This window comes from Bicyclus anynana, chromosome 23 (assembly GCF_947172395.1).
Source record: "Bicyclus anynana chromosome 23, ilBicAnyn1.1, whole genome shotgun sequence".
Taxonomy (NCBI): Eukaryota; Metazoa; Arthropoda; class Insecta; order Lepidoptera; family Nymphalidae; genus Bicyclus; species Bicyclus anynana.
This window is the reverse complement of record NC_069105.1, coordinates 8,253,398-8,280,852: the sequence shown is the minus strand read 5'-3', so window position 1 is coordinate 8,280,852 and position 27,455 is coordinate 8,253,398. Positions and strand designations below refer to the sequence as shown.

At 35.4% G+C, this 27,455-nt stretch overlaps 1 protein-coding gene across 2 annotated transcripts in view; it reads left to right on the top strand.

Moving 5' to 3' along the window:
• LOC112054571 (protein kibra) overlaps nt 1-27,455 on the top strand; it is a 118,510-nt gene that overhangs the window by 78,478 nt on the left and 12,577 nt on the right. The window contains exons 1-10 of one of the 2 annotated variants that reach the window (XM_024094408.2): nt 15,968-16,517; nt 20,064-20,172; nt 21,716-21,890; nt 22,851-23,696; nt 24,579-24,714; nt 24,834-24,936; nt 25,411-25,512; nt 25,971-26,072; nt 26,679-26,796; nt 27,104-27,281. In XM_024094408.2, the coding sequence (XP_023950176.2) occupies nt 16,026-16,517; nt 20,064-20,172; nt 21,716-21,890; nt 22,851-23,696; nt 24,579-24,714; nt 24,834-24,936; nt 25,411-25,512; nt 25,971-26,072; nt 26,679-26,796; nt 27,104-27,281 (2,361 nt within the window). In that variant the 5' untranslated portion in view covers nt 15,968-16,025. Of the gene's footprint in view, nt 1-15,967; nt 16,518-20,063; nt 20,173-21,715; nt 21,891-22,850; nt 23,697-24,578; nt 24,715-24,833; nt 24,937-25,410; nt 25,513-25,970; nt 26,073-26,678; nt 26,797-27,103; nt 27,282-27,455 lie in introns of those variants that run through there. The other variant, XM_024094406.2, reaches the window with a different exon arrangement.

Sequence of the window (27,455 nt, the reverse complement as noted above, 5' to 3'; positions counted from 1 at the left end):
TCAAAAACTCTAGATGTAGATGTACATAATTGTAAAATTTATGTGTATTATGTGGGAATGAACACGCTTTTAATAGTGAGTGACAGTAACTAGGTAGGGAAAGAGTAAACAATTAAAAAGAAAATTAGGATGACGTAATGTATGGATGACCTAGGAGTAGGTCTATGTAGTTACTATGTACTGAAAAATGCAGTGAACCTAGTACGAATCGATATTGGAATTTTGTATAATTTGCATACGAATAGTAAGTACTACTAAAAGTAGCTGACCCGGCAAACGATTTGCCTTATAAAAACAACGTATTCTCAGATCTACCTATCTATCTTATATATACATATGAAAACATTCATCAAAACCAGTGAAGACGGTTCGGAGGAGTAGAGCAACTATTTACTGTAAAACGAGAATTTTACTAACTAAGAGGAAAGATTTAATTGTTTGTTTGTTTGCATTGAATAGGCTCTGAAACTACTGAATCAATTATTTTCACTATAGGGAAGCTACACTATCCCTGAGTGCTATAGGCTATAATTTGTCCTTGTATCCCTACGGGAACGGGAACCAAATGGGTGAAATATTAGATAACCTTAGTTAAAAGCCTTGCATACGCAACCGGATTGTACCCAGGTAACCCAAACGTGTTGTCACCCTACAACACTCTGCCGTAACCCGAGATTGTTTAATGTTTAGTATGACGCGTGCCGAGGCGATGTCGAACGACCTCAGCGGCGGACCTTGACGCCTTGTACCTCCATAACAATACCCGTAAAGCCTTCCCTATACATTGCTATGATTGCCATTGCTCCAATCCTTACTCGAAGGTAGTAAAAGGTAACTTTGTGACATCTCGTATGGATTTGTAGACTTCGACAGTCATTTTGGTTTTCAATGTTTAGTAATGGGGGTTTTATCAAAAAAACCAGTTTCACTCTTGAAGTCCCTGTTCAGAAAGGAATACGGCAATTAATTATACCGTGTTACTCTTTATATAATCAGCTATCTGTCGGTAAACGTCCAGTCAAAACCGGTTCAGTAATTTTGGTAGATTAGCAGGAACTAACAACTAGACAGGCTAAAATAAAAAAAAAATGTATACCTACAATTCAATTGCATTTGCTGAAAAGCTGTTAATTTAAAATTACAAACACATTTAATTAATTAAAAACACAATTAATGAGAAAACTTGTATTTTAGCAATCCTTGTATTGGAAACATCGTATCATTTAATTATGTACTCATCTATCCTCTAGCCATGGGGTACGTCGAGTGTCTTTCTACAAACGCTAACGTTACAAAAACTAACAAAATTTATGGAAATGACATATCCGATCGACAAATTGATCACGTGACCTGTCCCTGCATTCTGTAAAGTTACAACGATGTGACATCGACATTTTATTTTTAACATCCCATAGAAATAAAATTCAAATTCTAATAAGATTTGTTATAAACGAGTATAAAATAGTGGAATGACACTCCTGTTGATCATGTATGTCATTTCCATACAATTTTCAATTTTCGATTGTAAAAAGAAAATCGACGTGGCCACAAGATAACAGACCCAGACAGATATAGACTTAAAACACTTTTTTTTTAAAGAATATTTGCCATATCTTTTTTTTTAATATGACCAATATTTCCATTCCCCACAAACTATAGTACGCGCGTTAACAACTGAGTCTTAGGGCCATAAATCATTTCTCTATATCTATCTCGCTTGCACTTATGGGTCTTATGGAGCCGTCTAGTGAAGGGTGTAACAATGAAAGACATATTATCGATAAGTAAAGTTTATTATCGTATCTTGTTCACAAAATTAAAAAAATTAACAATATTTGATTTAATATAATACATATTTCATATTATATAATTATTAACTAAATAAAATTAATCTTCATCTGAGTCTTCATCATCAGAATCTTCGTCTTCTGCCAAATTTATTATAAGCGGCGCGTGATCTCTAATTAGAGCTTTTTGTAAATCTTTGTTTTGAAGTTCTTCGGCATGCCTAACACATTTGGCCCAGTCTTCTCGTGTGACATTTTCTATGGCTCGGTGGAGGTGATTTTCGACATCTGCTATCTTGAAGGTATTATTATTCTTCGCAACTTCTCCCTTTACTTGTGCCCAAATTAATTCTATTGGGTTATATTGACAGTGATATGGAGGGAGCCTTATTACTTCATGACCTCGTTCATTTGCCAGATGGTCTAAAGCGTAGACCTTCTGCGGGTTACTGGCTTTTACTTTTCTTATTAATTCTTCAATAATTTCGTTGCTGGAATATGGAATCTTTTTCTTTGTCAACCATTCTTGAATTTCAGCTTTCCTCGTGTTTCTTGTGGGTATCTTTTCCAACTGTATCGAATGATAGCTTGCGTTATCGACAATTATAACTGAGGGCTCTTCAAGTAGATTCAGGAATTCGGAAAACCATGCCATATATGTTTCGCCATCCATTTCTGTGTGGTAATCAGCATCCTTTGATTTCACCGCTTTAAATATTAGCTTCGCATCTGGAACGAAGCCAGTCCTTGCAGAACCCGCATGGCAAACTATTAATCTTTGGCCTTTTCCCACAGGCTGATTCTTGAAACCTCCTTCATCGTTGCTTCCAAGCCACATCCTCTTTCTTGCATGGTTTTGATTAATCCATGTTTCGTCTAGATAGAAACGTGGTCGCTGATCGTTAGTTCTTCTAAGTAAATCCAATTTCCTTAAAAAGTCCATTCTAGCACAAACAATATCAGTTCTTTCCATTAAATATTTACGTCCTTCGCTATTTTTCTTATACTGGAACCCAACCTCCTTCAGTAGTATTCTCATTGAAGTGTTGCCGCATTTAAAATCGGGTAATTGTTCACGGAATTTTTCTAAAATTTTCGCCACGGATGGATACTCTCCATTCTCATAAAATGAAGCTACAGTTCGCTTCAACACACTTTTATCAAAATCGTCAATATTAGTGACGGTTTGTGGTTTCTTAAAATTTGTTCTTGGTATACAGGTACTGCCTGATTGTGATACTTCCGTCTTGATTCGGTCCACTGTCGCTCTGCTCACACCACAAACAAATGCGGCCATTTCACGTGGTTTGTTGAAATTTAGAGAAGCCACTTTATTCGGATCACTTTTCAATTCATTGAGAAACAGGAATACGTTGTGAATCAGTGTTCGAGCTTGAGGGCTAATATCGCCATGTAATTTCTTCAGATCAACGTTAGAAAATAAAGTATCCATAGTGCGCAACGAGTAACACATGAATGTATTTATTTAATTGCAGTAAACACATTTATAGCAAAAAAAATACGCAATGCAATTACATTAGAAACCGACCAATCAGAATCGTCCAAATCATTATTGACTCATCATTAGCACGTGCGCAGGTAGCCGTTTATCGATAATTAGGGTGCGCAGGTAGGCGCGCTGCACATTCCTATCTTTTTTGACTTTTATGACCGGACGACTCAGATGATAACGCGCATACTATAGTCGGGAAAGACTGTATTAGGAGTGGGTACGACAATAGACCAACTTTTGATAGACAGTGTCGTTTATCAGCCATGGGCGCGGCGCGGGGCCGACTCGAAAGTGTAGCAAATTGTTATAAATGTTACAATAATTAGTTTAGTTACGGCCCTGATGGGAATAACTCCGAGATGGGATGTATATTTTAAAATTAGATCCGAGGCAAACTATTTTCGATGAAGAAAGAAGTTTGGACCTTTTTCTTTATTCTACAAAATGAAAGCTGTTCTCTCAAGTTTAACTAGCTGACGCCGCGCGGTTTTACCCGCGTGGTTCCCGTTCTCGTGGGAATACGGGGATAATATATAGCCCATAGCCTTTCTCGATAAATGGGCTATCTAACACTGAAAGAATTTTTCAAATCGGACCAGTAGTTCCTGAGATTAGCTCGTTCAAGTAAACAACAAGTATAGATAAATTAAGAGAAAGACAAAAAACCAAAAAAAAAAATGCTAATGTTCAAAACTTTTTTAATGTGTGGTTCCACACGGCTTTTATTAATGTGTGCCAGGTATTTAGACCAGTAAATTAGACAATAAATTTATATTCTATCCGCTAGTTAGACAATAAATTTATATTCTACGATAAATTAAAAAATTAAATTTTAAAGAAGACCTAAAACCCAACCCGATGGTGAAAATATTTATTTGATGTTAATTTTTTGGATGTTTGGAAAATGTTTTTGATTTTACTTAAGTACTCGTATATGTAGATTTCATTATAGATATATAAAATATAGATTGCCGGTCTTACGAGTAAACATGAGTAATGTAAATAACGCATAACTTATCGAATGTAACTGTAAAGTGTAATATTTTGCAAGTGTTATTTATTGGATACAAGACTGCGTCGTACACGGCCCTGGTTGGACGGCATTATTCATGCGAGTATAAGCTGCGTGTTGTGGACATGCACGCATATTTATATGCGTTTGCATATGCACGCGACTCTACGTGTGGTATAGAAGGATGCATGCCCATCGGTCAACACAACGTTGACCTCAGGAACCCAGGTATACCCCATATAAATATATATATATATAGATGATAATATGATGTATAATTATGGATCTGACTAAATAATTGGTTTCTTGAAGAAAAAATATTTTTTTATAACACATCTTGTTCAAAAAATTCGCCGGTGTAAGTACCAAAGCGGCGAATTAACATTTGAAGCTGTATAGAAAAAGCATTATTTTTATCTGTTAACCAGCCTAACAAACAAGTAAAGTAATACCTAAACAAACCAACCTTAAGTCTCCAAAAAAGTCGTAAATCTCAAGATGTATGGTCAACGATCTTTGCCTGTCCCGGTTGGGCCAAATTAAAAAAAATGTTGTAAAATGTTGTAGCAAACTTTTTTTGATTAAGTAATGTTTTCATTGTTAAAGTAGAATTATCAAGTTTTTTAGATTTAATTTCCGGGTGGTTAACAGGCCATGGCCGGGCCTTTAGAGTGGAGAGATTTGTTACCACCAATATACTGTCTCCAGGCTTATTTTTGACGCCAAACGGCAATCATTAACAAATAAGGCTTTAATTACAGGCCCAAGAGGTTTGTTATCAAGTTGACTGGGTCAGGGTAGCATAATGTGTTCCTAATATGATAAATATCTATATTGGCAAAATCTTATGAATCAGTTCTTAGGGAAGTTATAACTTTTGGAGCTACATCATCTTCTACTGCTTAGTATTGATTAGTAACTTAAAATACTATGTAGATAGAGTATTAAGATTGGTTGTAAAACTGCTCGAGTTAGCTCTACAGGGATAATAGGCAAGCGTGAACCGGTCGCTTATAAAAGAATAAAAAAAAACAAACGGCTTAGCGATACAATGGTCTATTATGATATACCAAACAAAGGCAAGCTGGCACGCGAATTCCTAGAAACTGAGATTCCCAAGTTGGAGAGTTTATTTTTTCTTTTCTCACGAGGGAATTTCCGTTTTTTTTACCGCATTCCTGGGATATTTGTGGACGCAGGTAGAGGCGGGTTAGGATGCGGACACATTAGACGCGCTACGCGATCCACGTCTATTTTTTTCATATTTATCCTGATAGGGCATTCTTACAAACTCCGTGGCGCGCGCAAGTGTTTTAACTAGGGTAGACATTATTCCTATAAGTTGTACAAAATAGAAAATTTCTTTTCCATTCCAAGGTTAGAAATGAGTCCTTAGAGTAGACATCTTTCTTGTTTTTAATTTTTCTTTTAATGGATTTAAAATCGCTGGATTATGTACCTACCCATAATACAGGCTATAAGTAAGCTTACTTTGGCACTAGATAATTTTGTGCGTATTGTTCAAATTGTATTATTTTATTTATATTAGCGGCCCGCGGTTTCGTCTACGTAGTTCCCGGTTCCGTAGGAATACGGAGATAGATTAAAACCCATGTTACTCGCTGATAATTTAGCTCTCTATTGGCGAAAGAATTTCTTAAATCAATGTAGTTGTTTAACCATCAAGGCGTAACTAACAAACACGCTCACTTTATTGTGGTGTTATTCAATAACTCCACGTTTAAGGAGTTATTGAGGCTTCATCTTTCCCGGCCTTTGCTCTAATGTAACCTGAGCCTAACATATTACGCTTTATTAGAATAGCTGAATAGTTGACTCGTAAGCGGTGGCTTAGGACGTTTATGTAGCTATATGGAATTTAAAATGGTGTAGAGAATTTTATGTTGGAGGGACATAAAAATTCTCTTTGCCGTGATGAAAGCTCTAAGCATTTTGTTTTTAAATAATTGAGGTACCTTTATAAAGAAACAGGAGTTAGTTTATTATTATGAATCTGTAGTTTATCTATACTAAGATTATAAAAAAGGGTTTGTTTATTTGTTTGGTTGAAAGCGCAAATCTCAAAAACCATTGATTTTTTTTTCTCTGTTGTAAAGTACCAATTTGGTACTTCATAAAATTACGATCTAGCCTACTTATGTGTCTAATTAGTGATTTAACTTTAACCTAAACTTATAATGTATGATTGTTATACTAAGATAATGTCCAATAACTTAATCTTAGTCTTTCACTAACTATCTAGTCACTAAACACTAACTCAAATGGATTGGTCCGTTTAAGTCTTCTCACTGTATTCGTAACGTCGAGTAGTTGGATTGGCTCGATGTTTACGCGATGAATACGTTTTTGAAAAATTATTTTTGTGTTTAATAGCTCATTTGTCGAGGAAGGCTATAAAAATCACGCTACGACCAATAAGAGCGGAAGTATCATTGAAAAATGTTGCAAAAAACTAAAAGAATATTCTTCAGAGGGGCAATTTAAGTACCTTTTCAAAAGGCTATGATTTTGGCGGTGTAGGTAAGTTTGTTTTTAAGTATGTTCCACTAATCGCGCAAACTTTGAAGCCGGTTTTGAAGTAAAACGAGAAATAGTCAATTGTGCTTCGGTTTTAATAGTCCGGGCGTTTAAGTTACAGTTTCTACCAAGGACTTGTTCTAAATTTATTCACTCCATTAAAATATTGTATTGAAGAAACTATTTCATTTCTGATTAAAACTGTTCTAATGGCGACCGTAGTTTCAATCAATGTAATTTTATAAAGTTTAATAGCCGCTCTGAGTTTCGTTAAGCGATACGAATGATAGCTTGATTGGTATAAAACATTTATGAAATTCGATATTGGATTTTTGATGACATTAATAATTTGTATCTAGCTTCTTTATGTAATACGATATATAATACCAACTAGCACATGCCTGTGTCTTCGTTCACGAGGGATACATTTTTTTAGGTATTTTAATATTTTCCTTGGCCTAAAATTAAAAATATGCTTAGGGTCATGGAACCAACCATTTGCTAACGACCCTTAAATTTTGATCTCTAACGTTTTTCAAGCGTTGGGACGATTGATCCCTTCGACCCCTAAAACCTGCTACTTCTACTAAGTTACCAAACTCCATAATATTTATTTTATTCTTTACAAGCTCTTGACTATGCAACAACAAGCTCACCTGATGGTAAGTGATGATGAATCTAAGATGGAAATGATCTAACTTGTTAGGAGGAGGATGAAAATCCACATCCCTTTCGGTTTCTACACGACATCGTACCGGAACGCTTGGCGTCTTAAAGACGCCCCGCGGTTTCACCCACGTAGTTCCCGTTCCTGTGGGAAACGGGGGTGAAATACCCTATGACACTCACAAATAACAAGGCCTTCTATTGGTTTTCCAAATTAGATCAGTTGAAAACCCCTACTACAAACTTTTCCTCTTTATGATATTAGTATCTATACTAATATTATAAAGCTGAAGAGTTTGTTTGTTTGATTGAACTCGCTAATCTCAGGTACAACTGGTCCGATTTGAAAAATTATTTCAGTGTTAGATAGCCCATTTATCGAGGAAGGCTATAGGCTATATATTATCCCCGTATTACTACGGGAACGCAAACCACGCGGGTAAAACCGCGCGGCGTCAGCTAGTAAAATATAAATTTAGAAAATAGACGCAAAGCGATCATAGAATAAGTAATATCGCCAGTAGATCCATGATTGTGCTATAGCATGACATTATAATTTTTTCCACACATCAGGTTTGTATTCAATTACAAAGTCAATTACCATAGCTGTCGGTGTACACATAGTATAAAATATTGGTATGGTAATACTGAAGTCATTAAAATAAACTGTCTGTTTTGATATAAAATGACATTAGGTTTAAATTAAGGGCCGTTTACGTGACTGGTTGAGATTTAGTTTGATATTGTTTATTGAAATTAAATAAAAACTATTCGAATTAAAAAATGGTTGTAAAAAAACTACTACAAAATAATTATAAATCATCAATATTGTGTGTTACGAGCAAGTAACTTAGAACTTTGAAAAGTAAAATACTTTGAAAAAAGTACCGTAACTTTTTTATTTATATGAAACAACAAGATTTTACTAAAAAAGATGCTCAAGGTGTAACGGGGAAATAATACGCCAAAGAATATGAAACCATCAGAGGCGGTAGTTTTTTACTTTTAAAAGTTTTCGTAAAAAGTGCCGCTTCTGATAGTTCGATATTCTGTGGCGCATTCTTTCTCCGTAACACCGGGAGCGTCCGTCGGCTTAATAATAATATGAAGTAAAAAACGAGCACGTCAAAAAGGAACATTTCGTGCGCCCGCGCCTCGGCCGGCCTTCTGTCATATAGCTTTTTTTTTATATTCCGAAGGTACTTTTTTACCGTTTTTTTCCATTGCCTGCCGGGGGGATAATCGTGTGTAACGCACCGTTGATATACCAAACCAGTGCAGGAGTTCGCCACCTTTTTTTTTCAATATCAGTTGACGGTACATGCAGATAGTCCATATGGTGTTAAGTTGAAAATCATCGCTTATAACGTAGCAATATTTTATTTAACGTGCAAGGATTAAGTGCTATAATAAGCTGCCAAGCGTTTGTCTATTGAACTTGAGTGTTTCAAACCTATTATAACCTATAATTTCACCTTCTACTTTAGACTAGAATTAAAGTTAGCCACATAAATAGGACGACTTCATCTCTTTTTAAGTAATAAACCAAAAAAAATAAAGTCAAAAATATTTCTAATTTAATTAGTAGGTATCATATATTTATTATTCTCTGACCTCTGTCTTTTCTGATGCAATTATATACTATTAACTAACTGCGAGTTACTAATCAATGATTATCAAATTTAGCTGATGGGAGGCTTCGGTCGTGGCTAGTTTCCCTACCGGCAAAGACGTAACGCCAAGCGATTTAGCTTTCCGGTACGATGTCGTGTAGAAACTGAAATGGGTGTGGATTTTCATCCGCGTCCCAATTTAGCCCGCTTCAATCTTAGATTTCATCATCACTTACCATCAGGTGAGATTATAGTCAAGGGCTAACTTGTAAAGAATAAAAAAGAAATCTTGTTTGATGTTACAATCAAGTGTGTATCTTCGGTATGTCGTACCATATCAATGGTAACCGTAGAATGTATTCGAGAGTATATTAATATGAGTATTATTCTCACATTCCCTTTGTTGAAGTGATAGATGATAACATGTAGCAAATTGAATACAAGTTTTTTAATGCCTACTCATTTTTTTTATTCACTTAAGTTGTAGAGTATCTTTTCAGTCTTAGTTTAGTAAACTGACTTGAAATTATAAAGTTCGAATTTATAATTTTATATTTATAAATGCATATTTTTAGTTTAAAAATGTGCATTTAATTTTTTTATGTCATCAAATTTTTTTTTTTTAATTTATAGATACTTAATATGTATTGAGTATTCGTTATTTAAATGCATATTTTTAGAGACTATATGTATTTTTGTAAAAAAATATTCATGTGGTTCGTTTTTATTTTCATGAAAATCGGTTTAGCCTTTTTTTAATTACAAGTAAGAAAAATTAAATATTTTTTTATTATATAAAATAAATCTTATTACTATTATACCCTTTTTAATTGTATTTTTAAATAAGTTGATATAACTGGTCGTTTTTTTCGTCGGTATTGCCTAGCGCTTGGTGGCGTGACCGTATGTACGGCGGACCTATATGGTCGGGTCGTGGGTTCGATCCCCAGCATGGTTCCACAGACTGTGTGCTTATGTAGCCACCGTCTTCTAAGAACATGCAATATTAACAGATGCTGTCTAGGAATTTAGATCGTTTCTATAATAGAGATGTTTCTACCTGGATAGCAGATTACATTTTTTGATATTTAAAGAAATTTTTTGCTTATCTTTTTGTTTTTGTTTATTTTATTATTGCATTTTTATTTCAGCCATTTCATGGCCTTTTAATTAAAAAAAAATCTAAACTTTTTCTACCTGGACAACGGATTATATTTTGTTTATGATATTAAAAAAATATATTTTGTTACACTTTTTATTTTTGTTTATTTTATTATTGCATTTTTGATTTAGCCATTTCATGACCTTTAATTAAAAAAAAAGTTACATTAATTTTCTAAACTTTTTCTTATTTTTGATTACGTTTTTTATGAGTCCTAATAAAACATTATTATTTATGGTGTTTCATTAAAAATGGAGCAGTAAAATTGTGAAGTTACTTTTTATAATTTTATTGTAATATTCAATTGATTTTATTAATTATTTTTTACTGTATATTCTTTTATAATATATTTTTTTATTATTTTATATGTTGACTAAATGTTTTCAAATAGGTACTTTAACTTATAACTAAATTAAAAAAAATTAAATTTTAATGAAATCCAAATATACCTATAACTTAAATTATATATCGATAAATCTTCATGCGATGCAAGGGAACAACAACATAAACAAACATAAAAAGATTTTGGTGCAGTTCTCCGGGCTCAGGCGTGAAGCGTTTAAAGAATTTTAATCGTTTTCAACGTCTGCCCTGTATCCGCCTCAGATATGAATTTAACAGGCTCAGTGGCTACTTAGGGGACCAAAGTCTTAGGTTCGATTCCCTGTCTGTTGGACTTGTAAAACATGCTTCACCATCAATTGGAGGGAGTGAAAGGGGTTACTATTTATGTCAAAAAACATGTAAGTAAGTAAATAAAAGAATAATATTAGTTTATTTCTTCCTTTTCGGCTTTAAAATTATGCATTTACTTAAACTATTTTGTTTTTTATTACTTACACATTTTAAAAAGATTTTTTTCTTCAATATAATTTGATTATTTTCAGGTATCGATACCTGATCTTCTACTATAATAAAAATCTTATGGCACAGTGTTTTGGTGTCGTACTCTTATAAAAAGCTCGACCGATTTTAATGACATCGATTATTATTTTTTATATTTTTGGTAGTTATGAGCATATCTCGTAAAGTATTTTTAACTTTCTACTTAATATATAAACACGAAATCTCCAAAACCGCTTCACCTAAAAGATGAAATTTGGCAGGGAGGTAGTTTAGGAAATGTATATAGTATTAAAAAAATAGCTTTATAAGTTGCTTATACACCGAAACAAGATTCCAAACGCTCACAAAAAAGAAGCAAGTGTAATTACATCACACAATTGATTAAAGAATAAAACATTACAAGCATTATGAGAAAAACTACGGCCGTATCCAGTAGATGAAAAAAAAAAAAACTAAAATTAGTTCCGTGCTATAAGTGCAAGGGAGATAGCTGTGCAGTGGAATCTACGGTGTTAGATAGAGAGGGGAGATACAGTCAGTCGAAATGTAACCGGTCCAGGGGAGGCAGATGCGTTTCAAAACCCCTACGGCAATACAGATTCCGACAATAAGAAAATTATATGTATAAAAAAAAAACAAATCTGAAGATGCTTCTGTATACAAAGTTATAAAGACTATGCATGAAGAAGTTTTTGGAGTTTCATCATCATCATCATACCTGCAGTCCACTGCACTGCCTTTTGTAGGGACTTCCAAACATCACGATACCGAGCCGCCTGCATCCAGCGAATCCCTGCGACTCGCTTGATGTCGTCAGTCCACCTGGTAGGTGGTCGACCAACACTGCGCTTACTAGTGCGAGGTCGCCATTCTAGCACTTTGGGACCCCAACGTCCATCGGCTCTTCGAACTATGTGCCCCGCCCATTGCCACTTCAATTCGAATCAATTTTTTTATATGCAGCCCCGGTATGAAAAAAACATGGGCAATAAAATTCGACGAACGAATGACAGCGTTACGTTTTTGTGCGCAACCTATTCTGCGCACCTTTCACTTAGTTAGTTAGTATTGAGACGTACAGACAAAGTCACGGGCGTCGGCTAATCTGTACTAATATTATAGAGAAGAAAGATTTGATTCTATGTATGTTTGTTTGGATTAAATAGGCTCTGAAACTACTGAGCCGATTTGAAAAATTCTTTCACTGTTAGGAAGCTACACTATCCTTGAGTGCTATAGGCTATATTTTATCCCCGTATTCCTACGGGAACGGGAACCACGCGGGTGAAAACGCGGCGTCCGCTAGTTAACAATCAGAGCGTTCTTTAAAATTCCTTTCATGTCGCTATGGGCGTAAAAGTTATGGAACGCAGATGTTTTATTTTTAAATTTACCTGAATTTTTGCGGGTTTAGTTAACATAAAATCGTGTTAACTACTGAACCGTTTTATTAATAAACTGGTTCCGCACATTTTAATATGAAAACATGTTATGTAGTTGACGCATAGTGATTTTTGGTTATTGTAAATCCCGTACTTATTGATTTGTGTGATAAAACTGGGTGCTAACATGCGACTAATTAAGAGAAATAGACAAAATTTCGTCCAAGTGCGTCGGAGTTGTCTCAGTCCCATTTATTTCGTCCCAACGCAATAAAAGAGATGATATAAGATATTTCTGGTTGCGATGCCATTGATTGAATTTTGTCTACTTCTCTTCACGATATTATCTCTTTGGTCGCATCGCAAATAAATGTAACTATAATCAAAATGCTATTGATTAAGTTAATTTATTTTTAACCGAAAAAAGGAGGAGTTTGTTACCTATCTCATAACTTCGTCATTTATTAGTCGTATTTACTGCCACGTGAAATGGCCGTACCTATATTTTAATGTAACGAGAAAAGGTGTAACTATAGGTTAATAGTGTTTTTATAGGTTTACCACGGATCTCTAAAAACAGCTATTAGTCGGGTTTACCGCCACGCTATATGGCTGTATATTTTAATGTAACTAGAAAAGGTGTAACTATAGGTTGTATGAATAGTGTTTTTGTAGTTTTACCACGGATCTCTAAAAACAGCTATTAGTCGGATTTACTGCCACGTGATATGGCTGTATATTTTAATGTAACGATAAAAGGCAATAGGTTGTATGAATAGTGTTTTTGTAGGTTTACCACGGATCTCTAAAAACAGCTATTAGTCGGATTTATCGCCACGTGAAATGTGTGTATATTTTAATGTAACGAGAAAAGGCAATAGGTTGTATGAATAGCGTTTTTGTAGGTTTACCACGGATCTCTAAAAACAGCTATTAGTCGGACATACCGCCGGTGGAATGTAGGCAGCCAGCCAAATTACCTGTCTGTCTGAACTCTTGTTAATGTTATGAATTAAATTACCTCTGTTCGACTTATTTCGCTCCCAAGTTATTTACCGTGGACTGTTGCGCTATAAGATTTTATCTGTTTTATCTTACCTATTGTTTTATTAGTGCCGTGTTGGTCCAGTGGTTGGTGTGCCGCTTCGGATGAGGTCGTGGGTTCGAGTCATGTAACATATCTACTAGTGGCGTGCACAAAGTTTTTAACTATGGTATGCACTGTACGTCCACCGAGAAAATCGAATTGTGCCCTTATAACACTCTTGTCTAAGCTCCACTTCACTTGTGCACCATTATAGAACTATACTGAATAAAATGCATTCTACTTTAAGCAATAAAACTCTAAATTGCAGCAAATCAATGAAAATAAAGCGAGAGCTACATGTAATTCCTACTGTTTTCCCGCCAAACTCATGTACTCTCTGCTCTATAGTCTTTATAAAATGACAAAAATATTAGGGCTCTATAGTCTTTGCGCCCAAGCCCTGACGTAGTTATAAGAGCATAATTATACTTAGTATTACTTATAACTTATTAAAACCGTTGGGTCTCTCATCGCGACGGTCGGGACGGAATTGCAAATGCGTGTAAAGAAACTCTAGACTGAAAATCCTTACCTATGGTAATTCTCTTGCTCTGTGGTTTTTGTAGAAGATCTAGCATCTAGGCTCTATAGTCTTTGCGCCTAAGGTATGACGAAGATCTTGGAGAGAAGTTACGTTGTATGATTGCATAAGTGTCTGGAATATTGTCAGTATTAAAACCGTAGGGTCACTCATCGCGACGGTCGGGACGGGATTGCAAATGCGTGTAAAGGAATTCCGGAATAAAAATCCTTACCTATAGTAATTCTCTTGCTCTGTGGTTTTTCTAGAAGATCGAGCATCTAGGCTCTATAGTCTTTGCGCCTAAGGTCTGATGAAGATCTAGGAGAGGAGTTACGTTGTATGATTGCATAAGTGTATGGAATATTGTCAGTATTAAAACCGTCGGGTCACTCATCGCGACGGTCGGGACGGGATTGCAAATGCGTGTAAAGGAATTCCGGAATAAAAATGCGCGCCTACCTGCGCCGCCCGCCAGATGCTCACATTCCGCGCGCGCCGACATTCAGCCATGTAAATCGTTTACCTGGAAAATCTGAGAAAATGGCCCTCTAAGTGAGGCGACTGCCTCGTGGTTCAGTGGTTAGGCTATGTGGTTTCCGATCACAAGGTTCTGGGTGCGACTAAGAATAATCTATATTAATATTATAAAGCTGAAGAGTTTGTTTGTTTGATTGAACGTGCTAATCTCAGGAACATCCGATTTGAAAAATTCTTTCAGCATTAGATAGCCCATTTATCGAGGAATGCTATAGGCTATATATGAGTATTATCCCCGTATTCCTACGGGAACGGGAACCACGCGGGTGAAACCGCGCAGCGTCAGCTAGTAACTAATAAGCCCTCATTCGCCCGAGAGTTTTTTTTAATGGACGTTAAAAAAAATTTCATATACCTATACTACAACAAATGCATTCTCAAGTAATATGCTTACACGATTGCGTTTTTAATACACGATGCTTTTTTCGAGCATTTTTTCATTTTCAATTATAGGCGTTGGAAGTAGACCTTCATTTAACTTCATACTATATTTGAACGCTTTTTTAACGTCCGTTAAAAAAACTCTCGTGCGAATGAGGGTTAAGAAGAATAAGAAATGTTCATTTGAAATACTTATAAAATTACAATGACGACCGCCCTCAAAGTAATACCTACTTTATTAAGAGACACGTGATATTTAATTTCTTAAAATGCACACAACTGAAAAGTTGGAGGTGCATGCCCCGGACCGGATTCCAACCCACATCCTCTAGAATCGGAGGCAGAGGTCGTATCCACTAGGCTATCACGGCTACCTTATAACATAGCCTTTTCCTTAACTCGCCTATTTAGAGGGTAAAGTTAATTTTGGTAATATTGCACAAGACACGGGAAATATTATTTTTCAAAAATAAATCAAAGGTGTTAGCAATTTTAAATATTGGTCTTATTAAATGTCACGATACAATGTCTCGGACCAAAGCGCGTTTGGAACCCTCGTAAATTTAATTTAATTTCGACTAATTATTATCACCATTATCATAAAATATTAGTACCTGACATTTCGAAAGTGCTTGTAAACTAAGCCTAATTGAAAAAAAATAATATTGACTATTGATATAATTATTTCGAAATCCTTCAACAAAGGCAAACCTAAAAAGAATAATACCAGGGCACCATGAAACTGCAGGAATTTGTATTGAACGATTCGCGTGCGGGGTGCAGTGACGAGACCGTTACGGCGTCGGGCCGGGCGCTGCGACAGATGGCGCGGTCGGGAGGCGGGAGAGCCGGCCCATGGAGAGATCGACCTCCGAAATGCGCCCGAGATTGCATTCTTTCGGCGGCGCGGGCGCATTCCAACGCTGAAGCTCCGCGCGTCCGTACCGCCAGTCGACGCGCGCCCTTTTGGGGGTTAAGATGTGTCCGCTGCGGACGCTCAACATGTGGTCTGGTCAACCGCGCGAACGCGCCGCGTCCATGGACGCGCAGCGCCGCGTCGCGCGAATGGTCCGCTCGCCCGAGTACAACGTCCGCGTGGACGTTACATCCGCACATCCCCCGGGACTGCGCGTCCGCGACCAACCGCAATACCAGAATTTGGAAGAACTGCGCAAGCGTCCGGAATACGCTAATTTAGATGAGATAAGCCGCGAGTTCGGATACCGTTTGTGTCCCGAAGGTCAGAACCTCGAAGATGAGGCTATATACGAGAACATATTAACAGTGCGTCAGATTAGGTCCGCGGAAGTGCGTCTAGTGCCGGTGTCCGAGGTGCCGTACTACGAAGGCCAAGGCTACGTGGCTACCCAGGTGCTGAGCAGGAATGGGACTTTCCCTCAATGTCCACCACATACATGGAGCAGACTGCAGAACGCTGCCAGGATGACCGGTTCTTTGAGGCTTTTCACTGTAAATATCTAAAAATAAGCTATTTCATTTATTAGCGGCAAACAAACATAAATTCACAAGGTTTAAATGTTTGCATGTTTTCTGGCAGCACGACAAAACTTTGGATTTTTTTAAGTTATTCTCAGTACCTATCTTTATCTAATTAGTAAACTTAACTAGCAAACAATTTATCTATTGAAATTCCTCGCTTTATGCTTCAATTTCGAGAGATTTTGATACATCGGAATCTACCAATTTCAAGTCAAGTCAAGCACTTTTCCACTAGTATCTACTTTGAAACTAATATACAATAAACTTAATAATCTAAACTTAAAAATTGATTATTGAAGCTATGTTATGTAATTGCATATTGTTTAAAGCAAAGAAATATAAAGAAATATACAAATTTACAAGTAATGTTTTAGTTGGTAGCAAATTTATTCCGTATATGGTATAAAATGAGAAAAATATTTATGTAATTGTATTTACGTATGTAAGGTATTTATATAAGGTACGTTATAAACGATGCAATTTTACTGCAGCACACAAAAAACATTCATTATTTTGTGTTAAAATTATGTACAATAATATACATCACATCTTACATAATATACCTGCATATTATAGCCATATTTCATGTTATTTTAAGTAAATAACTGATATGATTATTTAAATTTTAAGGTTTTTAGTAGAATTTCGTACGGAGAAAGAAAAATATTAACATCTCATTAATATTACGATAACTGCAATATAATCACAAAAATAAATCCCCAAAAAGAAAATAGCATCTTTTTCTGCAGATCACCGTACTAAACTTTGCTACTTAAGCAAGGTTTACAGTTAGCATAAACATAATGTATTATATATAACGTTATATATTACAAGGCTAACCGATGCAAAAAGCTCACAAAAATAATTCCCCTAAAATAAAATAAGCAAGTTGTAGATATATTATGTAATACACACAGTGGGGAGGGAGCACCTCATACAAGCAAAAAATCACTCCAATTATATGGACATAATATTAATAAAAATTGGAGAAAACCCATATCATATCATTCATATCATTGGAGAAAGAATTTTCTATTTTGTATAATCAGTGCGGATAGTGCCTACCCTGGTTATACCAATGAATACACATAAACATAATATATACAACGTTATATATTAAAGGGCTATAACCGATGCAATGATGCTCACAAAAACAAATCCCCCAAAAAGAAATGCTCGCATCTTTTCCTGCTGCGGCGATGTACAAAATTTTTGATTTCTTCAAGCAAAACCGGATATGTGTACGTGCACAAATGATGAGGTTGCTTTTTATACGCATTCCAAGCAAAAAGTTGCCTCTCAGTATAATACCGTATTTATGTCGGACGCAAAAAATGTACGCCGGAATTTTGCTCTAATGAATAGTTTAATTTTAGTAACTGACTCGAGAATTTCGTATACACCCGCGAAACTGTAAGTTGTAACTTATTTAGTGCAAATTACCAGTTTTAAAAAAAAAATAATAAAAACGGAATGGTACCCTAGAGATAGTAAACGAAACAGAGGAAGACAGGTGAAGAGATGGGAAGATGATTTTAAGAAAATAGGAGGACCACAATGGATGCGATTAGCAAAAGACAGAAATATGTGGAAAATATTAGAGGAGGCCTTTGTCTGTACTAGACAAGCTGTTTGAAAGGGAGATCAATCGGATAGAAAATTACTATTGTAACTAGTTGTTAACCCTACATTTTATTAACTTTGTTAGCAAGTAACTACTTGTAATGATAAAAACAGCAATAAAGGCTTATTTTTTATTTATTTTATTTTTACCAGTTTTTACGTATAATGTTCGTTTTAAAAACATACGCGATTTGTGGTATAAATGGTACTTACTTAGAAATAAAACTGAATTAAGTATAAATCATATTTAGTGTATGGTTTGTAATACTAAGTATTTGAATTAAATTAAAAACTTAGTTTCCACTGCAGCGACACAGTGTCTTAAAACTTTAGCATATTTTTTGAATGTCCAATCGAAACTTGGGAAACTATCAGTACTACATAAGTAGTACTTGACGGCCGCGTGGCGCAGTGGGTAGTGACCCTGCTTTCTGCATCCACGGCCGTGGGTTCGATTCCCACAACTGGAAAATATTTGTGTGATGAGCATGGGTGTTTTCCAGTGTCTGTGTGTATTTATACATTATATAAGTATTTATATGTAGTATATAAATGTATATGAATATTATAATATCAACTATCTTAGCACCCATAACACAAGCTACTCTGTATGCTTACTTTGGGGCTAAATAGTGATGAGTATTGTTTAAGTATATTTATTTGTTTAAGTATATTTATTTAACAATAGCAGACTTCATATATTTGTTATCTATTTAGTTTCCACATACATCTATACTTCTATATCTATACATATATATAAAGCTGAAGAGTTTGTTTGATTGAACGCGCCAATCTCAGAAACTTCTAGTTCAATTTGAAAAATTCTTTCAGTGTTAGATAGATCATTTATCGAGGAAGGCTATAGGCTATATATTATCCCCGTTTTCCTACGAGAAATAGAAAACCACGCGGGTAAAACCGCGCGGCATCAGCTAGTACCTGAATAAAATCGTTAAATAAAAAATATTCAAAAAGGAACTTAAAAAAATAATTGTACCTACTGATCTTTCGGCTCCTTAACTGTGAAACTATTAGAGCATCTAAATAACTCCCGTGAGAATACAGGGATTAAATATGACACACTCAAATAACGTAGCTTTCTATTGGTAAAAGAATTTTTAAAATCGCTTCAGGAGATCCAACACCCCCCTACAACACCGCAAACCTTACCTCTTGTAGTTACATTTGTATTATAATCGAATTAAAATATCATTTCTTATATTTGGCTTTTAATTTAACATTTTGAGCTTTATTCTTGAATTGGAATTAAATGTTTCTTAACCACAAGTGACTGGCATATTCATATGTTTTAAATAAACATAAATGCAAGTGAAAACACTTTTTAATGATTCCACAATTCGAATTGAGAGATTTCGTATGTACTTATGAGTAACTCAGGTAGTTAAGAAGGATTACTGAGTTTTTTTCAATAGCAGCGGTGTGCACAATGTTTTTGACTAGGTTAAGCACTATACGAGTACGTACAAATTAATCGTACTAAATGGAAAATGCTATGGTATGGTAACACTCCCAATGTTGCGCGCGGGCCGGGGGGCGTGTACCAATGAATGAAAAACCCATCACTGATGCACGTGACTTCCCCGCACGCACGATTTCACACCCGCGCAGTCTTTCCCCCTGTCGCCCGCATATCATGGGAGGGTTATCAACAAACTTGCCAGACTATAGTGACATTTTAATTTTGGCATCCAATAGACATAAAGTTCAAATTGGAACAAGCGTGTTATAGGCGAAAAGTTCGTCGACGAATATAAAATAGCGGAATCGCTCAGATTAAATTAAACGTGGCGGTCTTTATCCAAATGAGCTTTATTAGTACTAACTGTTCAGTAAATAAGAAAAATGCTAAATATAGTTTTCCATTGTCACCAGGCGAAGCGGGAGATGTACGATGTGAAGAAGCAGAGGCTGTGTCTTGCGCAAGACGAGTACAAGCATCTCAACAACGCGCTGTCTACCCTCGCCGCCTCGCGGACCAGCTGTAAGTACTCCAACAGAGATGATGACAGTTTTTTTTAATTGTATAGAAATTAAGAGTAATAGTAAAGCAATAATATGTAGCGATCATTACTTTCGGAGCTACAGGGATTTATTTGCGGCACTACCACATATCACTAAAAACGCTCCATAGCACGAATTAATGACGTCGTCGATGCGTGAAATTGTCAAATTTCAAACAAATTTACAAATATCTTTCTCATTTGTGCGTTTATGTTTATACTTCAAATAATGAAAAATTACACTTTAAATGTAAGGAAAAATGTATAATTTTTCGTCTAATTTCGTTAAAAGCTTTGAAACAATCTTTGTTTTTTATGTATTAATTAGTTAATATTAACCTTATTTAATTGTTTATAATCTATCTTCTAGTGAAAGTTCATTAAATCAATAATTTTAGCCGTTCTAGAGAGCCCGGACAAACAGACCGATAGACAGAAAAAATTAAAAAAAACTCGTGTTTTTTAGTATCGTATATATAACTAAAAGCACTTCAAAAAACAGGGAATTTTGAAATCACAGACAGACATTTCATTTTTATTATAGCTACTGATTATTAAATCTTTTAAAATAAAAATGGAACCGACTTCAAAGACGTATTTCAGTTATTTTGATTTTAACACAAAATTACTAAACCGAGTTTTATGTAAATTAAATGGGACCAACCTGGAAGTATACTCTTTCAAACAAAAAAGAATAATATAAAATTGGTTAATAAATGACGAACTTACGAGGTAGCAAACATTAAAAAAAAAACACGAGTCGAAACACCCCTCCATTTTCTGAAGTTGGTTAAAAAAAGCAATATACGACTTTCAATTTACACAGTAGAAATGATAAGGGAACAAGAATGCAATAATATGGATCGTAATGAAACGACTTGTGCAAAGGAAGCTCGTGAATCGAACTTCGCATCTGAACATAATTTTCAATGGACCAGACTTGCATTCAATATTGAATACATTGGAATACAATTGAATGTAGTACTATTCAAGCTGTTCTAAAGGTCAGTTGTATGACTTTTAGTTTTACTTGCTATTTGTATACCATGACTTTGCCTACAGCATTTTTTGTATTTTTTTACTTAAAGTAATTGAATTTTTTTTTATAGCAATGGACCCCTAAGCTTCCTATAGGAAAATTATATATAATTATATGCACAAAGAAAACTACCTGCCTATTTTGTATACCTTTTTTGTATAAACAATAGCATAAGTACAAGCATTCTCGTTTTTAGTTCTTTACTTTATCTTTATAATTTAGGTAGATACCTACTTATAAAATAAAAGCTGTTAAAAATATGGAAGAATAGCAATTTAGCCTAGCGTTAATTTTTTTACTGCATCTAGAAAGTAATATTTCTGTCTTATAAACGCTATAAAAATAAAAAAGAATAAAAGATGGTTGTAAAAAAAATATATATGATTATCGCTTAAGTTTAAGGGCAAAAAAAATTAAATAACTTAATTATTTATTTATTTTTTTAAAGATTTTAGTTAATTTTTTTGTTTTTTTTTTTCATATAGTATGCTCGTCAACAACATCTGTGACGACGACGTCAACGACATCGCGTCATGACCCAGAACTCCTGCGTTCCGAGGTGACGCAGGCGCGGGGGAGGGTTGCTCAGCTGAGGAAGGAGTTGAGGCAAGCGAGGGCCGAAGTTGCCAGCGCAAGAAGAGGGGTTGACACCCTTGTTGAGTGAGTATCATCATTATCAGCCTATTTTAACGTCTCTCCTTAAAGGAGATTCGGGTATGGAGCGGGTATGGAGCTTCGACCCGACACGCTGTTGGAATGTGGATTGGCGGGCTCGGTGTCAAATTCATTAACAACCAATATCAACTGATGTTAATGATAATGACTTGGAAGGCTTAACCTGCTGTTTTGGACGGGGTGTAATACTAATAACTACCTAACTCAACGTTGAGTAAGCATATTTTCTTAAATTCTATCATATTCAGATCTACTCCGTTCTAATTTGAAAATATTCAAAAATCGTAATTAAAAAAATAAATCCTTCGTTTTCAAAGATATCACATTTTTTCTAAGAATCATGAGTTCTAAGAAGTGTCTTTACTTCTAATAAAGTATAAACTTGGATTTTGGTGGTGAAAAACGTTACCGAAAATAAACTATGTTAGAAAATAAGCTATGAGATTTCAGAGTAATTAAGTTAATTTTTAAAATAAATTAAGTACAGTCAATAGTAGGAACTTAATTTTTTTGAAATCGGTTGATAAAATATAAAATTGCTATATAGCCTTGCATATGATTAGTTTCGATTAACCAAGAATGTACTCACGGCTGTAAAATGATTATTATGATATATGATTTATCATAAAATTGTGAAGAGGTAAAATCCATAACTCTTTACAGCTGCATATATTAGTTTTGCGTCATCTATAATGACCTCAGCCGCGAAGAATGCTAAAATCATGTATACAGCAACATGGTTATCGGGAAATTCGAGTCGTGTACGGGCCGTCCTGATTTCTACATGTAGATCGGTGATTTATACGTGTGCCCCAGGTCAATGGGTTAATTATGATTGATGATGACGAGATGTCTGATTTTATTTCTCTTGTTCATTGTGTACAGTTATTGATGGAACGATACGCGCGTGCACGTTAGAAAGGCTTCATGTGTATTTTGTTTCAGAGTCGAACAAAAGTTGAGCTCGCAACAGGGATGTTACAACATCACGGAAGCCCAGGCGATAATGACAGAGCTGAAGAACATCCAGAAATCTCTGACTTCGGGAGAGAAAGAAAGAGCGGACCTCATGCAATCGCTAGCGAAGCTAAAAGATGATTTGACGAGGCTACAACTAGCGGACACCTCCCCCGATCTTTCTACATTAAGTTTACCCCAAGAGAAGCTAAGCACTGCCTCCCAAACGGACCTTTGTGCGGACTTAGTCCCAATCGGAACGAGATTAGCAGAAATGGCGCGGGTTCGCCTACAATACGACGATGCTAGAAAAAGGATACAACAAATCCAGCAGCAGTTAGCAGACTTGGAGGACAAAGTCCAACCAGGACAAGCGGAATCTGATAAAGATCGACTTTTACTATTCCAAGAAAAGGAACAACTGTTAAGAGAACTTAGGAGTAAAACTCCCAGAACTAGATCGAAACAAGAGATGAATGATATACAAACCGAATGCAAAAGATTAGAGCAGGACTTGAAAAATGCATTCGAAATGTCCAATAAGTGTATAGCAGATAGATTGAGGCTACATGAGGAGAAACAATTGTTGTTGCAACAGTTGAAAGACGCGTTGACATCAATGACGACGTTAGAAGGGCAGCTAAAGACGCTGTCAGCATCTACTTTATCTGTGTCAAGTAGTTCAAGCTTGGGGTCCCTTTCTACGGCAAGTAGTAAAGGATCTTTAAGTTCAGGAATAAGCTTTACTGACATCTACGGCGGGCCGCAGATAGCCAGTACATTTCAAGCGGATAAACCTATTGATATGGTGGACCTTCATAGACGAGTTGAAAGGTAGGAATTCTAAGACTTTATCGTTTTCCGTACCATGTTTCATTGTTAAGCCAAGTCCCTAGGTACTACATAACAATATGAAACAAAGAAGTAAATGCTCACAAATTCATAACAAAATATACGAGCAAATGTATTGTTATTAAACGCTAATTTAAATTTAATTTGCATAATTAACTTATTCAAATTATTTCCTTGAAATATAGGTACTTATTATATTACTAAAAACTTCAGTAATGTTAAAATACTGGTTGAAAATATCAAGCAATTTATTGTTTACTGCACCCTAAAGAGACTGACTGATACAATAAAGTTGTTATTTTTGTTTGTATCTCGTTACTAAATACATATATAATTTAAACAAGATATAGCGGAAGATATTACATTAACAGAATAATTACATTGAAATACACAATGTACATTGTATACAATATATATTGTATATACATACATACAATATATATTATATAATATATATTGTATTCTATTAACGATAACTTTCGTTGACTTTTGTTCATCAATTATAACATTTGATAATATTCTCATTTATTCTATGGAATATATTTTATGATGAGGTTTTTTCTTTGGCTATAATAGGAGACAGGCGTTGGATAGACGTGTCGGTGTACGAAACTAAATGAGCGTCAGCAATGCAGAAACACATTAATAAATAATTACTATGTGTTTTTTGAACAGGTTTTGATACTCTATTCATCTGTATTACTTTAAATATTTAAAGTTTCTGCTGAGCTAACGTTCCTTAAGTTAACACTCAAACGCGTTACAACACAAAGCTATGTCCTCATCATAATGTAAAACATACCTTTATCTCACAACATGCGTCTTTCTTTCTATTTAGTAATGCAATTGATTTGTTTCATTCAGGTTACTACGTGGATCTAGTTTCAATGCAGATAGTGCGACGCCCGGCGCGAGTAGTTCCCCATCGCAACCGTCTCTATCCCCGAGGAGTAGTTTATCATCATCTAGTCCACCACCACCGCCACCTTCTTATAATCAGGTTTGATTTTATCTTTATTTTCTTGCTTTCCTCTCATATATACACGTTCTGTTACAAAATAAGTTAATATAAAAATAAAAATTTATTTTATGAGTAATTTGTACCTTTTCCTATTGCAGGTGGAAAGACAAAGGCGACAACAAAGAGAATTAGAAGAGAAGCTAGCAGAAATGAGGATAGGAGTTGCGACAGGACTGAATGAAATCACTGGACTTTCAACCAGTAAGCGGATTTTATACCAAATATTACTACTTAACGTTATTATCAATATGAAATTTATTTCCTTTATCTTTACTTAAATTTTAAAATAATTATCTGGGTTAGACACCATATTTTTTGGCATTGCCGATAGTAAAACAGCATCATTTTTGCATGCATCAGACATTATTTACTCTAACTAATTTATTTCGAAATACAGAGTCCATCTTGAAATAAACTCTTTTTAAAAGCGGCTCTTTTAAAATGTTAATTGTTTAGTGTCATTACTTTTCCTGTGAATATAAATGCCGATACGTTTGCCTCAGAAGTCTTTGTAGTTACATAGAAGCTTCTTCTATTTTTATTTCTGTTATAGTTAAAAATTGATACACAGTGTTCAACTGAGTATTATCTTTATGTTCTTTTGTTTAATGCTTTGTGTTCTTTTGTTGCACTTTTTGTGTAATTATGTAATCAAATAACTTATTTTGTTTTCAGTCCCCGTCCAACTGCAAGGTCCCGGACGGCCGTGCGAGCCTTTATCTCCCATATCTGAGACTCCGCCACCACCGCTTTCACCGAGAACTCCCTCATCTAGTGGTAAGAGATATTCTTTTCTATGATCATTAAGACCAGTATTAAGATGTTCCTTAATATCTAACTCAAAAATGCATTAGCATTTGGTTTGCTACGCTCTCATTGCAATGTCAGCACACCATAATCATTGCTAATAATCAGTTTCTTCTTCAATCTCCGATATTAACTCATCTAAACGCTGTATAAAATGGTTTGCACAACTTAAGAGTTGACACTTACACTATAGTCTGTGATTATAATCAGTGTTTTAAGAAATAGATTACTGAGTAAAGTAATTTTGACTTATAAAATATATAATAATTCTAAAATTAGGACGGCTTCTTGAAGTCCAGGGGCTTTAAAGGCTACAGTAAAATTTGTGTTACTGAGTGTCTTCCATTGTCTTTCATAAGAAAAGTGTGGGTTTTATTCCCTCTGTTTAATTATCTGTATAGTTTTAATGTAATTGTTATTATTTACAGGCACTAATACTAGATCGGTGTCGGCAGCAGTCAGCGACGAGTCGGTGGCGGGAGACTCAGGCGTGTTCGAAGCCGCGCAAGGCGGGGACGCCTCTAACGCTGGTGAGTATCTTAAGCATATGCCACCTGCTTCGTTGGTCAAGTGATATGTGTCTTTAGATCACGAGGTCCAATGTGCTAGTCGAGCTTTTCTTAAGAAATTCTCAGCAGTAGGAAGGTATGTATAACATGCGTCATAGACATGACTTTGTCTCAAGTATCAAGAGAGAGATATAATCTATCAACAATAACGAAATCTTAATTAACCCTCTCTTTCACCCCATTGCAACGATTGCAGAGCGATGTTTTCGATAACTAACTCTTACCCTTATTAGAGCAGCGTGGTGAGTTTTATCTTAATGATAACGGCTCAACATGCTCTCTGACGTAAGGCAGAATAACACTAGCAACTTTCAGGCCACTACTGGGAATTTCTCGGAAGAAAAAAGCTCAGTATTTCATAGTCACGATCCAGACCAACGAAGCAGTTCCGATTCCACTTTATTTCATTTTTAAAAGTCTTATATTCTGTTTCCCTGGATCCAACAGTCAAGCGATCGTTTCTTAAGGTTCTGATCGATGCTTTTCACTACCATAAGACTGAAATAGCGATCGGATCAAAAATATAACATTATTATACTTTATAACATAACATTTGTTTCTTTACAGTGAACAGTGCACAAATTGAGATCAAATTGCGTTACTGTTCCGACGAGAGTGCGCTTGAGATCGGCATCCTGAGGGCGCGGAATCTTCATGCGTTGTACATTGATATGGAAACTGAAGTGTAAGTAACTCCTCTTGTTCATCAATAGTAGCCATTAGATTGTATTGTTTTATTGCAATGTACGTCCTCATTCATTCATAATTTAGAGCTTTAGATATTTGATCGAAAAAATCATAAGTTTTGGGCTGCTACAAGGTGGGATATTAGATTTTGTTTTTTTTATTATCTACACAAATGATAAATATATTTTTTCATCATATTAAAATTCTTTAAACCTTTTTGGAAAAATATTTTTTTTCATACTATAAAGTTTGTCGAAAATGAAGGTATTTGCAAGTGTTTGAAACCAATATTGTATAACTTACAGGGCAGTCCGCGGGGCGCTAGTAGTCGGTGGTGGTGGTGGTATCGCCTTCAGCACCACTGCGATAGCGTGGCGAGGGACCACTCTGCTATGGAGAAAGACTCAAAGGGCTTCTTTGGGTCCAAGGGCTTTGAGAGCCGCTACCTTACAACTGAATTTAGCGGCCGGTGCCGAGTGTTTGGTAAGTTCAGAAGACATTTTGGATTCATTGTCCTTATAAGACCCAGTTTTGCGTCTAATTTAATTAATTGCGGGATTAATAACAAAAAAAAAAGAAAATAAGTAAAACATTGCCATAGCAAATAAACAAGTGGGTTAAAGCGTGCAATAGCAGTATAGAATATTGAGAAGAACA